Source organism: Sminthopsis crassicaudata, chromosome 3, assembly GCF_048593235.1.
Source record: "Sminthopsis crassicaudata isolate SCR6 chromosome 3, ASM4859323v1, whole genome shotgun sequence".
NCBI classification, from domain to species: Eukaryota; Metazoa; Chordata; class Mammalia; order Dasyuromorphia; family Dasyuridae; genus Sminthopsis; species Sminthopsis crassicaudata.
In genome coordinates, this window is record NC_133619.1 from 444,454,238 (window position 1) to 444,471,690 (window position 17,453).

Genomic DNA, 17,453 nt, shown 5'->3' on the forward strand with positions numbered 1-17,453 from the left:
ATAAACTGAGTGAAGACCTCTCAAAAGAATGTGGCTTTGGCCTATGCCCTACTTGTGAGTCTAGATTTTGCAATAAATTGTGCTATAGCTAAAAGCTGCAGGTATTTAATTATCTCAGATAAACAAATATTTTCCTCTTATTCTCCTTCCTCCCAGAACTTTTCATTAGCATTTAAATACCTAATACTGTAAAGAGTGTGTTATGGACTAGTAGTCTTTCTTTATGGGGTAGATATTAGACTCAGAGTAAATTAGAACTCCTCAGCCAATGGCCGAAGAGGGATGAAAACTTCTTCATTAGGGTCTATATAATTATATAATCTTGTGTTTTGCAGTTTGTGCTTTGCACTCTACTGACACCTTATTTGTTAAAAGTTGCCATTTATCCTTAGATACAATAAATCCTTTTTTTTTTTTTTTTTTTTTTTTTTTTTTTTTTTTTGCTTTTTACCTTGAGAGTCTCTAATTTTAATTTGGATAAGGATGAGGGAAGGAAAGGAAAATGGGAAGGAAAAACGGAGGAAGAAAAATAAGAAAAGAGGAAAGAAAAAGGGAGGAAAAATAACAAAGGAAAGGAACTGAAAGGAGGGATCCAAGCATTCCATGAAGCCAGAGATTTCTAAGGAGGAGAGCTATTATCTTTTGACCAAAGTTAATTTCTTTTAATATTATAACAGGGTCAATAAGCCAAGGCTCTTAGTCTTCAATAGTTTGCATTTCAAATTTTATTAATGGTCCTGAAGCTAACCTGCTTTTGTTCCTATGGGCATATAATGAGTTCTGAATGATCTTTAATTAGCCTCAAAGAGCTTACAGTCTATCTGGGTGTACAAGCAATAAGCACATGAGAAGGTAAAATGTTGGCTTAAGAACAACTTATAACTACATAGTGTTTTAAACCTTACAAAATGTTTGTTTTTTTTTTGTTTGTTTGTTTGGTTGGTTTTTTGTATATTAATTTCACTAGAATGTTATAATAGACTGGCAGGGTAGGCTGAGTCTCTACAAGGTTAAGTGGCACACCTGAGATTACATGTTCTGCCAGTGATTGCCATTAAAGCTTGCTAAACTGACCTGAATTGGCAGAACTGGGGCTTTGATCCAGCTGATACCAGGTATGAAATCCCAGGGATGTTAGAACTGGAACAGCTCGCATCTTTTCATTGTCAGTAACATACCCAAAGGCAGCTACTGAGAGAAGCTGCCTGAATTCTGGGAAGAAACTCAGAATGACCTTGACTTTCCAGACTCCGAGAACACCCAAACTACGGTCCACAGTGATTGTAAGCCTGATGCTAGGCTAGCCCTGACTAGTCAGTAGGCAGTAAAGCGAGATACAGAACTCAGTTCTAAACTGAATTCAGAAGTTGTAAAAATTAGGAGTGCAGCAGCAGCTACAGGAAAGTGATTGCTGAAGAGAGGAAGATCCTGAAGATGATTGCCCTGTGGTGGAGGCACAGAAGGAGAAATGCTACAGAATACATTGGCACCTAAGGAAAAAGTATGAATTGAGGTCCAGCCTTCACATGCTGAATTTGGTTTTATGGCAAAAGTGGCTGAAATGCATCTGTTCTAGAAAATAAGTAATATACATTGTTTTAAAATACTTTTCACAATTAGGCTTAGTACTTTTAGAGGTGAAATTGATCATTCTGAAATTTCAGTGATAATGAAAATGAATTTTATGGGAATGCATTTTGATACTTTGATGTGTTGCTTTTTTTTTCTTCCCAGCAATGAATTTTACACTAGAAGAAAAAAAAAATCATGACATTACCTCTGAATAGAAGTTACTAGGATACTGCATTCCCTCTCTGTTGAGTCACTGCACTTACTCTATTTCTTTCATGCAAAAAAACAAAAAACATTAACAAAAAACCTCCAAAAACCCTTCCCTTCTGCATAAAATGAGAAATGGGAAAATATTTGCATCATAATGAAGTTAAGCATCTCTTCCATTCGAGTTGCTTGAGGCCAATTGACTTCTTTTCTAGAAATTAATCTGAGACTTAAAATTTTTACTATCTTCCTCTACCCCACCTTGTTCTTTTGTCAGATCATCTTTGTGATCTATTTAATAGAAGAACCCTTTAGTTTTGTATATTGAATTAAAGTAGTTTTCACCAAAGTTAAGCTGTTTCACTCCAGTCTCTATCTCATAAAGGTATGCATTTTATAGCATAGTCTGAAGATGTTGACATTTTCATTCTTAAGCAAAAGCAAATAAATTGATAAATAATTATGCTAAGGGTGGCTAGATGGAGCCATAGTTCATTGAATCCTGGGCCTGGAATCGGCGAGATTCATCTGCTTGAAAATATCTCTGCCTGAGATATTTACTAGCTGTGTGACCCTGAACAAGTCACTTAACCCTGTTTGTCTCAATGTTTTCATCTGTAAAAAGAGCTGGAAAAGGAAATGGCAAACCACTTCAGTATTTTTGCCAAGAAAACTCCAAATGGGGCACAACGATTCAGACATGACTAAATTGACTCAGTTTATGTGAAATGAGAGTGGAAGGTACTTATATAGGACAAGATGAAAAAAAAAAATCTGTTCTCTGTTAAAGTTATCATGATCCTGAAAAATCAGTGGGAAGAAAGGTGGGGGAAGTGGAGAGTCTGCTAGATTATTGGAAAATTGGATCTATTATTCATAGCTCTATAGGTCAGAGTTTTAACTCCTTTAAATATTCCAGCTTCCTCTTCAGTAGTTATGCTTCTGATTAAATGGTATTGCTCATTTTCTGTTGAACATTGATGCAATGAGTGCTTTGCTTATTTTAAATGGTGAAAAATTTTCCAGAATTAAATTAACTCAGTCCTTTTCTCCTCAATAAAATTTACCTGCTAATGTAAAATGGAAACATTATTTAAAAAATGTACTGAAATTCACAATGGCATAAAAAGCTCAGCTTTTGCTCCTTGCATTTATAAATGTACCATTTAACACAAGTAGAAAACAAATTTCAGAATAATTTCTTAGAATTGATTTTCTAAAAAAAAATCTATTCAGTTCTTACATATTTGTGAACTCTGAGACTAATCTGGTAATCATCAGCTATTCAAAAAAGCAACATTGCAATGTTCTTTTGGTAAATGTTTCAGCTTGAAAAGCAAGTGAGAGAGAAAGCTAAACTTGACATGTTCTTTTGGTTCCCAAACACCAAAGAGTTGAAAATCTTATTAAAGAGCCTGTTTGACAGATGAATAGTCTAGGTAGCTCTATAGCAACTTAAAAAAAAAAAGTCTTGCCTAAACTTCTAGAGAGTACAAATCTGCAATTAATTTCCCTACATTGCAGAATGGAGCATTGTAGAAAGTGAGTTTCAGCTAATATTCTTTCAACGAGCCATAGCAGAGAAAATGATGGATCCATGGTATAAAATCCACCATTGATGTTATGCAATTGATTTCCACCCCTTTTGATTGAGGCTGACAGGTGTAAAGGCGAGGTCAAAATAAGGCCCACAACATTGCCCTACATCCCCAACATTGAAGCAGAGTCAAGATGAAAAGATTCCAAAGTCCTCTGATGCAGAGACCTCAGAATTATGACATTCATTCCGATCCCTGCAGCTAACCAGCTAGCACAGAAATACTGCTGCAGGGGAAATAAATGGAGGTTGAGAATGCAGTCTATTAGTTACAATGGTTCTTTCTTGTAGTTGGGAGTGTACTGTTCTAGTGACTTCAGTAATTATGATTAACTCAACCTGGCTTTTTGGTAGTGGTTCCATGCTATATGCTTAGTAAGCATCCATAATATACATTGGGCCTGTGACTTCACAGTTATTGAGTACTCCTGGCAAATGATCTCTGTAAAATAATCCTTTCCACCAATGCAGATCAGAATCACAAAGCCAAATTTTTTTATTTTTTATCAGCCAATAAAAACTGGACTTGAACTCACATCTTCTTGACCCCCAAACTGGCTCAACATTTACAAGAATCCAATTACCATAAAATGTGCAATGATTATAAAGATGACATTTTAATCTTGTACCCAGTCTAAATTATAACACATTGTTAAAATTTCTTATTAAACCACCACAAAGGGGATGCCCCAAACCACAACATATGTAATCAATTTAATGGAATGAAGCAGAAATAGCTTTAAATGGCTTATGTGTAGACACACTAAAAAGTACAATGTGAATTTTTGTAGACAAGTCCTTGAAAGAGATGTCACAATTTAGTAGAAAAATGCTTCATGGTGGCTGAACTTGAAAGCAGAACAGAAATTAGAGGGACCTAGTTTAGTTCTGCCAAAATCTTATAACCTTATAGACATTCCACAATATCTCTGCTTTAATTAGCCTTCCATTAAATAAAAGAAAATTATAGTGTTCCTTCTCCCCAGACACAATCCACTCCACTCACAACGGTGCTCAAAAATAATGACAATAATAACATATACTCCCCTAAACACATATACTTCACTCACAAAGATATTCAAAGCATAATAATAATAGGGTAGTAAGACACAAGATATAAAAAGAATTTGTTCATGTAAGTATTAAACAACTTAAAATTCATCATGATCAATAATACCAAACCAACTACTGGTATGATGCAAATTAATAAAATGGTAAAAGAACAACCTGCTGGGATGGATGAGTTTATTTTTGTCAGGATCAATACGTTAATTTTCTCCTGAAATCTGCACTTCCCCCTAACTTCCCTATTTCTGTTCCTGGTATTATTATTCTCCCCTGTCAAGTTTTAGAGTTACCTTTGATTTTATCCCTCAATCCTCACATCAACAAGTTGACAAGTTCTGTCAATTCTTTGCTGTTGTTCAATGTGTCTGATTCTTTGCGACTCTGTGGACACAGACAGTATGAGTCTGTGGGTTTTGTTTTGTGGGATTTTTTTTTTTTTTTGGCAAAAATACTGGGGGGGGGTTGCCATTTTTCTTCTGCAGTAAATGAAAGTAAACAGGATTAAAGCAACTTGACCAGAGTCACATAATTAGTGAGTGTCTGAGGCCACATTTGAATTCAGTTTTTCCTGACTCTAGACCTGGCACTCTATCCACTGCACAACCCAGCTGCCTCCTTTTGTTAATTAAGCCTCAATAGAATCTTACTGCCTCCTCTGCATGCCCACTGCTGTCACTCTAATTTAGGCCCTTATTACCTTTTGATGAAGCTCACTGGTGTGCTGGTCATGCTCAATGCGTAGCAAGATAGATACTAAATTGATCTTCTACCTCCCTCTCCATCTCTTCCCTTCTCATCCCCTACTTGGAAGGAATGGGGGCTATTCTGCAGGTATACTGCAGCTTTACTGCTAGAAAACTCCTTTTGCCAGAAAGAAGATTGCCTAAATTAAACTCGATTTTCTTAGCTGACAATGTCACCTTTCAGAAAGCAGAGGAGGCAATTACTGGTTTTTTGTTGTTCAGTCATTTCAGTCATGTCCAACTCTTCATGATCCAATTGGGGTTTTCTTGGCAAGGATACTGGAGTGCTTTGCCATTTCTTTCTCTGGCTTATTTTCCAGATGAGGAAACTGAGGCAAATGGGAGTAAGACATTTGCCTTGGATCACATAGCTAATAAATGTCTGAAATCAGATTTAAACTCACGAAAATGAGTCCTCCTGGGTCCAAGCCCACCCCTCTACCTGCTCTATCATCATCTGGCTGTGAATGATAACATCACTTTGAATTTATTTCTAATCAACAAGCAAGAACTGCTTAATGATATGTGAAGGCTGAAAACCTTAGGAGAACCAGCCCTACATTTTAGAGGTCTCAAGTGAAATATTGAATATAGTTATACACAAATACTCAGCTATAGAAAAATACATTTCAGGAATTTCAAGGCAGAGAATAGACATGATCCTATGACAAGACATTCCGAGGCAAGAGTTCTAAACTTGGATTTGGAAGATCTCTGAGGGGTTTTTGTGTAGATTTCAGGAGGTCCATGAATTTGCTTAAGAAAAAATGCATCTTTATTTTCACTAATCTCTAAATGAAAGTGGGCTTTTCCTTCAATTAGGAATGTAAGCAACATTATTCTGAAAAGGGATTCACAATAAAATATAAAAGGGGTCCACAATAAAATATAAAAATTAAAAAGCTTAAGATTGTCTTGCTCTAAGGAATAAGATTCAAAAGACACAAGAAGTTATTTTAAAGCAAGCAGACAGTGACTATTTAACTGTGGGCAAGTCACAGCTTCCTCAACTAGAAAAATATGGAAATAATAACAATTATCCTACATGGTTGTTATGAGAGATAAATCAAAGAATATTTGTAAAAACACTCAACAAAGTACTTGGAACACAGTAGGTGCTATATAAACTGAGCAGGTAAAAAATTATTGCTTTCCTGAAACAAAGGAAAATGATTTTGACAAATGCTATTAAATTTAAAAGGAAAATGATTTTGACAAATGCTATTAAATTTAAAAGTATATTCTATTGTAATTTTGGGGGGTTTTGGGGAAATAAAAGCAGTTTGTTTATTTAAAAATCATGCAATAACTAACCTCTAGGCACACTGAAAAAAATGTCACTTCCTAGGCATCCAACAACTCTTCTCTCATATGTTTCTTTCTTAGAATAATAGAATACAATTCTTTCTCTCTAGATGCTGTTTATCCAAAACTTGGCTGCACTCAAGTAATGTAGTAACAATTATACCTCTTGTGGGTACAGTGCTGACCAAATATTGATCTCATTCTTTATATAGCCTCAGCAAGTATTCAGGGAAGAGATTTTGTGTCACTAAAATAGGATAGTTACTAATAACATTTCCTCATCCCTGCAAGATTCATTCTTACTGTACTGGACTCTGCATTCTAGGAAAGTCTTCTCTGCCTAACACTGAGCAAAAGTGGAAGGAAATTGTTTTTCAATTTCAAGAAAAGCAATCAATATGCATTTATTAAACATCATATGCTGCACTGTATGATCACTAAATAAAGACACAAAGAATAGAATCCCTACCCCCATCTCCATCTCTGAGCTCTGTGGCTCCCTTTTAGTCCTGGGTAAAATCCCTCTTCTATAAGAAATATTTCCCATCTTCTTTAATATTAGTGGCTTCCCTCTGTTGATTACCTCCAATGTGTCCTGCCTATATGTTGTAATAGGTAGTAATTTGTACATAGTCTCCCCCATTAAATAATGAGCTTCTTGAGGGCAGAGCATGTATTGTTTTGTTTTGGTTTGCTTTTTGCCTTTCTTCGCATTCCCAGTGCTTAGCACAGTTCTGGCACATAGTAGGGGCTTAATAAACATTTTTTGAATTATGGACTAAGCAATTTATATTGTCTTGGGAAAAACAACATCTACATATAAAAATAAATAAAAAATATAAAGACAGGGAAATGATTAGTGACTGAATCTGTGATTTCATGAATAGAGGGAACTCCTGTGTATGGAAACTCCCTCTACCAATGAATGTTGGTACTTTCTATGTAATCTTAGAGAATTCTATAGATGATGTTAAATTCAAATACAAATAAGGGCTACCCCCCACTCTATGTAAGGATCCCTATGGCAGTAGTGAAAATCATGTCATTTCAATGACTCTTTCACAAATCAACTAACTTTGTAAATTAACTTCAACATAATTTCCTTTTAAAAGGAAGACTCACCAATTATGAACATTTTGATGATGATATGCTTCCTAACTACAAAGCCACATATTAACATTATCTATATTTTATTATATTTTTATTCTGTTATTCTGTTAAGTATTTCCCAAATACTTTTTATTTTAGTTCAGGCCACACTCAAAAAAGTGACACCTTCCAGTGACATACTCACTGGACATGTCACAAAACAAGCATGTGTCAGAGATAGGACTTTACCTCTGATTTTCCTGTTTCTGAGGCCAGAGCTCTATCTATTTGGATAGGGAAATGCCTTCTAAACAAAGTTAATTCAAAGTAATTCCAGAGAGGAAACCTAATGACTAGAAATAGGGAGGTTCAGGAAAAGCCCTCATGTAGTAAGTGTCATGTGAGATACTTTGAGGAAAAATAGTGATTCTATGAGACAAAGGTGAGAAGACACTGGGGATAATAATCTGTGCAAAATCATTGCTATGGGAGAAGTAATATCACATATAAGGAGTCACACATTAAGCTTGGCTAGAAAGAAGTCTTTAGTCAGATTGTTAAAGGCTTTAAATATCAACTGGTGCAGTTGTGTTTTATCCTGGAAGCAATGGGGAGCCACTACAGGTTTTTGAGCAGGGACATATTATGGTTAGATTTGTGCTTTAAGAATATTATTTTGACAGTCAAGACTCTTAAATTGTATTCCAAACTTCACAGCATAAACAAAATTTCTCTATTTCATTCTTTCCCAGGCCTGTTTTTTGGTAAGAACTGACAGGATTGTTACATATGTTATCATTATCTTTTCCTATCATCCCTCCCTCGTGTTCTGCTAGACACATGATGATGTTCTCTTTTGTTTTGTTTTATTTTGTTTTGATTTTCTTTTCTATTTTTCTTTTTTTATTCTATTTTTAAAATAAAATAAATTTTAAAAAAGAACTGATTTGACCCTTTTTTCCTTAAGATTAAATATCTTTTTCAATGCATACTTCTCTTATCTATTCTGTGGGAGAATCAGTTTATCACTATCCATGGTGTTCAACTAAAACCTATTTTATAACACTGAATAATTTCAGGAAAAAAAGAATGGCTTACTCACCAGAGAGGAAATATACCAAGTCTTGTGGTAATGAAGACTATTGCAAACATGACAAACATGAGGTCACACAATTTTTGAAATTTGGCATAATTTGCCATTTTGGCAGCCTGTAGATAAAAGAAATGTGACATTAATTTAGTGATATTGGCAAGTGAAAAGCCTTTATTGGTATGCAAAAACCTTTCCCAAGCCATAACTGACAGCTGTATCATGTTGCAGATGGATTTGAAGGGTTAGGAATCAATGTTTATAAACCATCCATGATTTACAGAGATAAAGTAGTCATCATAAATGAATATATTGATCAATTTAAATTTAACATAGAAAAGTTCACCTATAAGGTTGACTTAAGATAAGAAGTGGGGGGAACAACATAATCAAAGCCATAGCAATCTAGTATTTGATCAATCTCTAAACTCCAGCTTCTGGAATAAGAACTCATTATTTGACAAAAATTGCTAGGGAAACTGGAAAATATTATGTCAAAACTTGGCATAGACCTATATCTCACACTTTATATCAAAATAAGGTCAAAATGAATACATGATTTGGGCATAAAGGATGATGCCATAAACAAATTAGGAGAACAAGAGATAATTTACCTATCTGATCTTTGGAGAAGGGAGGAATTATGACCAAATAAGAACTGGAGAACATTATGAAACATAAAATGGACAACTGATTACATTAAACTAAAAAAGTTTTTGCACAAACTAAACCAACAGAAACAAGGTTAAAAGGGAAGTACAAAGGTAGGAAAAAATCTTTATAGCCAGTATTTCTGATAAAGGCCTCATTTCTAAAGTACATAAAGAATTATGTCAAATTTTGAGAATACAAATAATTCCCCAATTGATAAATGGTCAAAGGATATGAACAATTTTCAGATGATGAAATTTAAGCCATCTATAGTCATATGAAAAAATATTCTAAATCACTATTGATTAGATAAATGTAAATTAAAACAACTCTGAGGTAACATTTCACACCTCTCATACCGCCTAAGATGATAGGAAAAGATAATGAAAAATGTTGGAGGGAATGTAGGAAAATACAAACATTCTAGAGAGCAATCTGGACCTATCAGACTGTGCATATCCTTTGACCCAGCAATGTCATTACTGGGTCTTTATTCCAAGGAAATCATAAAGGAGGGAAAAAGCACCCACATGTGCAAAAATGTGTGTAACAGCTCTTCTTGTAGTGTCAAAGAATTGAAAAATGAGCAGATATTCATCAATTGGGGAATAGCTGAACCAGTTGTTGTACATGAAGGTAATGGAAAATTATTGTTCTATAAAAAATAATGAATAAGTTAATTTTAGAAAGATCTGAAAAGAACTGATGCTGAGTGAAGCAAGCAGAACCAGGACTACATTGTATACAATAACAGCAAGAAATATAAGATGAACAATTGTGAAAGACAATTCTCAGGGGTTCAGTGATTGAAAACAATCCCAATAGACTTTATACAGGAAATGCCATCTACATGCAGAAAAAGAACTAAGAAAACTAAATGTAAATAAACACATGAGATGTTCACTTCTTTTTTCTTTTTCTTTTTTTTTTTAATCTCTCCCATGTTTTTTTCTCTTTTGTTCTGATCTCTTCCAAAACAATTCATAAAGCAATATGTGTTAAAATAAACAAATAAATTCAACAAAAGAATGAGAGGGAGTGTTGCTAACATGATCTTTATGATGTTATTGCTTCATGGCATCAAAGGTGCTGTTTAATATTATTAAATAATAATCTCAATTAAACAATAAACTATTGAAGTTACCCAATACTATCTGTCTCTTCCCATTTGTGCTCAAATTTTTGCTTATCTTTTTTTATGAGTTCTCATGTCTTATGAAGCAACTAGATTTTCTAGAGGGCCTTTTTATATATCCAATTCCCATACTGATCATGATGTCTATTTCTTTTTAGATTACCTGGCCCTATCTCTTGTCCTGACAAAAATGAAAGATTATATAAAGAGAATTTCTGATTTCCCATTTCCAAGAGCCTTTAGGCCTAAATATTGACTGATTTTAAAAGCTCTGTCCTTAGGCTTATTTCTTCCTTTGCAAAACATTATTATGAATATATTTTATTTTGGATTATTATTCAGTAGAACTATCAACAGAGGTAATACGACTACAACTAAGAAGTACTTCAGAGACCATCCAGTTCAATTCTTGGATTTTATAAAGGAAGAAACTGAGGCCCAGAGAAGATGAATGACATTTCCAAGATTAGTAATAAGGATATAGAACTGAAACTCTGACCTTCTGACTTCAGTGTCAGCACTTTTTTTCTTATATCATAAATCATTTATTAGGTAAAATTCTTTACTAAAGAATGCTATATTTTTCAAGTTCTGAAAGACTGTCTTTATCCTAGAGTCATTCCCTGACACTTCATCTCTATATTATATATCATATGTATATATTTGTAACATTACATATTTTATATATTATATTTTAAATCACTTGAGTGGAGTCTAATAGGACCTGGGGCCACGTTCTGTAGTATTAATATTATTAGTAGAAATTCATTAATGTATTGTAGGTTCTAAGGTATGTTAGATCTATCAAACTAAAATCTGTACTGAGGTACATTGACTTTTTTTCTAGTTAGGAAATTTTTAAAAATATCATTTAAATTGTATTTAATTTACTGATAAAACAAATTGAGTTTGTGCTCTAAGAATGAAGAACTAGGATTGAATTTGAACACCAAGAGGCAGCAGGTACAGTAACAAGAGTGCTGGATTTGGAAAAATTCCATCTTTGCTGCTTGCTATCTATCTAGCCTTAGAGAAATCACTCAGTTTTCTGGGTCACAATTTTTTATTTACAAAATGAGAGGCTGAGTTAGAAAGTCATTGAAGTTCCTTCCTCGTTAAATTTGTGATCGTAGGAATTGTGCAGTAGATATTAGGGATAAATATATGACTTGGGAGAAACAAATAAACAAATTGATTGAATTATTCCGATTTAACAGTGTGAATATCTAGTAGATATTAGTGTGATGTATGTTTGTATAAGTTATAAAGTAATGTCTTTGTTGGTATTTTTCATAATATGCATAGGCCATATTACTTTGGGGGTTCCTTATTTCCAATATTTACATATAATTTGCTATTTTAGTATACATCATATTCTGGAAACTGCAGGTTTATATCTAAATTATATACTACAACCATTTTATATAATCCTTTCCATATATGGCACTCCCTTTAAAAACTGATAAAAAGAGATTGAAAAAGGAAAGCACTACTGGGAGCATTACAGTTGTTATAATAAAGGAAATAAACCTTGTTGATTATGAGTAGGAAAATCATTTAAACATTATGAATAGAAAATCATAATTTTGATTTTTCCCATTGTAATATCTTTTAATAGGAAGAGTAGAATAATAAAAAAAAAGTTTTATTACACTTTTAATAAAGAACCCTAACATGATAAAATTTTTATTATATTAAGCTTTTCTTCACAAAATTACAGTTGCATTTGTTTAAATTGGTAAGGAAATGTTCTGAAGCTTCAAAGCAAGAACTACTTGTAATTACAATATTCTCCAAAATGCCAGCTTATCAGAACACAGAATAACTATGGCTTGCCCATTAGGCTTAAGGACTTTCTATTGTTAAAAGACAACTAAAGGCTCTCACCTCCAGCAGGGCGTCAGCTGCATCATGGAGGCACATGACCAGGGTCCCCACTCTGGCCATATTGTTGACATATGAAAAGGTGATCAAGGAGATGGTTGCAAGATGATGTAGGAACATAATAACAAAGTCCTTTAGGAGAAAAAAAAGCACATTGTATTAGGCCTTAACAATAACATAGCATCCCATTCTCATAGTACTGCATCATTCTGTGCTCAGTATAAGGTTTCATTTTAATATTCTTAAATTTAATTAGCAATTAATAATAATTAATTATTCCTACATTTAATATTCCTGCAGTTTATATTCAAGAACCCAGAGTCTTCAATGCCCTGAGCAGTAAAAACTACAAACCCTGAGGATATACAAAGTAATGAAGCAAAGGTTTTGAGAACATTCCCCAATTCTAACTCGATGCGTCAAACTCTATGTAAATATTGGAAGTGAGACATCCCCAAAGTAATATGTCTTACTCATATTTGAAAAAAATCTGTATAGATTGAATGAAAAAAAAAACTGGATTTGGACTTGGAAAGCCTAGGTTTGAATCCCAGATGTAATATCAATTGTTTGGCCTGAGGAACATTGGTTGACTCATTTGTAAAAAGAGACTTCTTTCAGCTTTAAAGGTCTGTGACTTCTCTTGACTTTCCATACTCTTTGTTGATTTCATTACAAATCTGTTAATTTTTGTAGACTTAGGAGTCATCTGCATAGATGATAAGGGAATCCAGGAGGATTAATGAAATCTTTACGTGAGAAATGGCATAATTTTAGGAAGCCAGTGGTATTGTAGAAAGTCACTAGGCAGGAGATTAAATTCTAAATTCATATTTGGCCATTGCGTGACCTTCCACGGGTCATTTTACTTTGATCTCTTAAGTTTTCTCATATGGAAAAATGGCTTTAAGTGGTGGTATGGTTGCTGGGAGGAAAATAGGAGAGCTCTATTATGTTATGATTTGGTTTTAAGTATTACTATGATTCATAACTTTGTAGTTTCTACATTTTCTATGGAATCATTTTTCTTCCATCATAATGGGTAATAGTAATTTTCTTTCTTAAAATGACAAAAATAATTTTATAAACTGTGGACTTAGTCATTGGTGGTCACAGCAAAGAATACTGGAGCTTTAGATTATGAATTTAGTCTAAATTCTGCTACCAACATTTTCTCAAAATCACATAATTGGAACTAAATCAAATTACAATATTTTCTTTAATACTATCTGTTATTCATGCATAGTTAACTTGATGGTGCTAGATACATGATGGACCCATATGAGTCACCTAGAAATCATGACATCATAAACAATCAGTGAATAAGTTTTTATTAAATATCCACTCTGTGCTAGGCCTTATCCATAGAGATATTTCTACCCTCAAGGAGCTCACATTCTATTAAGAAGATAAAGATGTTCACAGACAAAATAAATACAGGATATATAGAAAATAAATACTCAGTGTCTGGAAGATCTTAAATGGAGAAGGGGATCAGAAAAGATTCCTCGAAAGAAATGATATTCAAACTGAGACTTGAAGGGAATTAAGGTTTACCAGGTTTCCTCAAAAAGTGAGGAAAGGGAACGTTTCATCTAGGCATGGGTAGGTAATATCTTTTACAAAGAAAGGCACAAAAGAAAGAATACTGTGGATAAGGAAAGTGAACAGGACAGTAGACCATAAAGTACATGAGAGGGGATAATACATAATCAGACTAAAAATATTTGCTAAACCATGATGGTGAGGAATTTCAAGTGCCAAATAGAAGAGTTTATAATTTAGCCTAATTGCAATGGGGAACTATTAATGCTTTTTGAGCAGAGGAGAAACAGCATCCAATCTGTAGTTCTAGGGATTTCAACATGACTACTGAGAGGAGAACGGATTGGAGAGGAGAGAGATAGAATTCAGAGATACCAGGAAGAAGGTTGTTGCAATAGTCCACATGACAGAAGATGAAGACTATGAATAGAGAGAAGGTGTAGGATCTAAGAGGCACTGAGGTGGTAGAATGGCTAAGTATTGGCGATTAATCAGGTGTGGGAATGTGTGAGATTGCAAGGACAAGGATGACCCAGGTTGCCTTGAATATCTCTCTTAGGATAATGTTACAGTTTAGGAAGCAAGGTAACAAATCCTGTTTTATGTGTGTTGAGTTTCAGATAACCTCACACATCAATATGCCTTCTATGTCCAAAAGGAATTGAAAAGCCAGCCATTGTGAGAGATGGAGAAAGTGAGTGTGGTCACTTGAAGACTAGAGCACAGGTCAGGAGAGTAATAAAAAGGATCTCTCCTTAGATCACACCACCTTGGAAAAACTGAACATTTACAGATCCTTAGTAACAGCTGCACAAAACTCCTGAAGCTTCGGACAATGTGCCCTCTCACTTTGGAAGCAGAGTCCTACTTTAACAAAGAGTTAAAACTGGAACAAACTTTAACAAAGAGTTAAGACTGGAAAAATGTGCAACAAAAGAAAAAAATTCTTTTTGTTTTTATTAATTTTATAATTATAACATTTGTTTGACAGTACATATGCATAGGTAATTTTTTACATTATCCCTTGTACTCCCTTCTGTTCCGAATTTTTCCCCTCCTTCCCTCCACCTCCTCCCCTAGATGGCAGGCATTCCCATACATATTAAATATGTTATAGTATATCCTAGGTACAATATATATGTGCAAACTGAATTTTTTGTTGTTGTTGTTGTTGCAAAGGAAGAATTAGATTTGGAAGGTAAAAATAATCTGGGGAGAAAAACAAAAAATACTAACAGTTTACACTCATTTCCCAGTGTTCCTTTTCTGGGTGTAGCTGATTCTGTCCATCATTGATCAAATGGAATTGGATTAGCTCTTCTCTATGTTGGAGATATCCACTTCCATCAGAATACATCCTCATACAGTATCATTGTTGAAGTATATAATGATCTCCTGCTTCTGCTCGTTTCACTCAGCATCAGTTGATGTAAGTCTCTCCAATCCTCTCTGTATTCATCCTGTTGGTCATTTCTTACAGAACAATAATATTCCATAACATTCATATACCATAATTTACCCAATTTCATCTTCCAGCTTCTAGCCACTACAAAAAGGGCTGCCACAAACATTTTGGCACATACTGGTCCCTTTCCCCTATTTAGTATTTCCTTGGGATATAAGCCCAGTAGTAGCACTGCTGGAACAAAGGGTATGCACAGTTTGATAACTTTTTGGGCATAATTCCAGATTGCTCTCCAGAATGGTTAGATTCTTTCACAACTCCACCAACAATGCATCAGTGTCCCAGTTTTCCCATAGCCCCTCCAACATTCATCCTTATTTGTTCCTGTCATCTTAGCCAATCTGACAGGTATGTAGTGGTATCTCAGAGTTGTTTTAATTTGCATTTCTCTGATCAATAGTAATTTGGAACACTCTTTCATATGAGTGGAAATAGTTTCAATTTCATCATCTGAAAATTGTCTGTTCATATCCTTTGACCATTTATCAATTGGAGAATGGCTTGATTTCTTATAAATTAGAGTCAATTCTCTGTATATTTTGGAGATGAGGCCTTTATCAGAACCTTTAACTGTAAAAATGTTTTCTCAATTTGTTACTTCTCTTTTAATCTTGTTTGCATTAGTTTTGTTTGTACAAAAGCCTTTTAATTTGATGTAATCAAAATTTTCTATTTTGTGATCAATAATGGTCTCTAGTTCCCCTTTGGTCACAAATTCCTTCCTCCTCCACAAGTCTGAGAGGTAAACTATCCTATGTTCCTCTAATTTATTTATGATCTCGTTCTTTATGCCTAAATCATGGACCCATTTTGATCTTATCTTAGTATGTGGTGTTAAATGTGGGTCCATGCCTAGTTTCTGCCATACTAATTTCCAGTTTTCCCAGCAGTTTTTGTCAAATAATGAATTCTTATCCCAGAAGTTGGTATCTTTGGGTTTGTCAAACACTAGATTGCTATTTTTATTCAATATCTTGCCCTGTGAACCTAACATATTCTACTGATCAACTAGTCTATTTCTTAGCCAATACCAAATAGTTTTGGTAACTGCTGCTTTATAATATAGTTCTAGATCACTTACAGCTAGGCCACCTTCATTTGATTTTTTTTTTCATTACTTCCCTTGAAATTCTCAACCTTTTGTTCTTCCATATGAATTTTATTGTTATTTTTTCTAGGTCATTAAAATAGTTTCTTGGGAGTCTGACTGGTATAGCACTAAATAAATAGATTAGTTTAGGGAGTATTGTCAACTTGACTATATTCGCTCGCCCTATCCAAGAGCACTTAATGTCTTTCCAATTATTTAAATCTGACTTTATTTTTGTGGCAAGTGTTTTGTAATTTTGCTCATATAATTCCTGACTTTCCTTTGGTAGATATATTCCCAAATACTTTATACTATCGACTGTTACTTTGAATGGATTTTCTCTTTGTATCTCTTGCTGTTGGAGTGTGTTGGTAATGTATAAAAATGCTGAGGATTTATGTGGATTTATTTTGTATCCTGCAACTTTGCTAAAGTTATGAATTATTTCTAATAGCTTTTTAGCAGAGTCTTTGGGGTTCTCTAAGTATACCATCATGTCATCTGCAAAAAGTGATAATTTGATTTCCTCATTACCTACTCTAATTCCTTGAATCTCTTTCTCGGCTCTTATTGCCGAGACTAGGGTTTCTAATTGAATATTGAATAATAATGGTGATAGTGGGCAACCTTGTTTCACTCCTGATCTTACTGGGAAAGGTTCCAGTTTATCACCATTACATATGATGTTTACTGATGATTTTAAATAGATGCTCCTGACTCTTCTAAGGAATAGTCCATTTATTCCTATACTCTCAAGTGTTTTTAGTAGGAATGGATTTGGATTTTATCAAATGCTTTTTCTGCTTCTATTGAGATGATCATATGGTTTTTGTTAATTTGGTTATTGATATAGTCAATTATGCTAATAGTTTTCCTAATATTGAACTAGCCCTGCATTCCTGGTAAATCCCACTTAGTCATAGTCATAGTCCATCCTAGGGATGATTTTTTGCTATTATTTTATTTAAGATTTTAGCAAAAATATTCATTAGGGAGATTGGTCTATAATTTT

At 34.0% G+C, this 17,453-nt stretch overlaps 1 protein-coding gene across 2 annotated transcripts in view; it reads right to left on the reverse strand.

Moving 5' to 3' along the window:
- The window catches only part of CERS6 (ceramide synthase 6), a 287,494-nt gene that overhangs the window by 43,047 nt on the left and 226,994 nt on the right, over positions 1–17,453 (reverse strand). For both annotated transcript variants that reach the window (XM_074303199.1, XM_074303197.1), the window contains exons 7-8: positions 12,345–12,473; positions 8,684–8,790 (exon numbers count right to left, since the gene is read on the reverse strand). In XM_074303199.1, the coding sequence (XP_074159300.1) occupies positions 8,684–8,790; positions 12,345–12,473 (236 nt within the window). The remainder of the gene's footprint in view (positions 1–8,683; positions 8,791–12,344; positions 12,474–17,453) is intronic.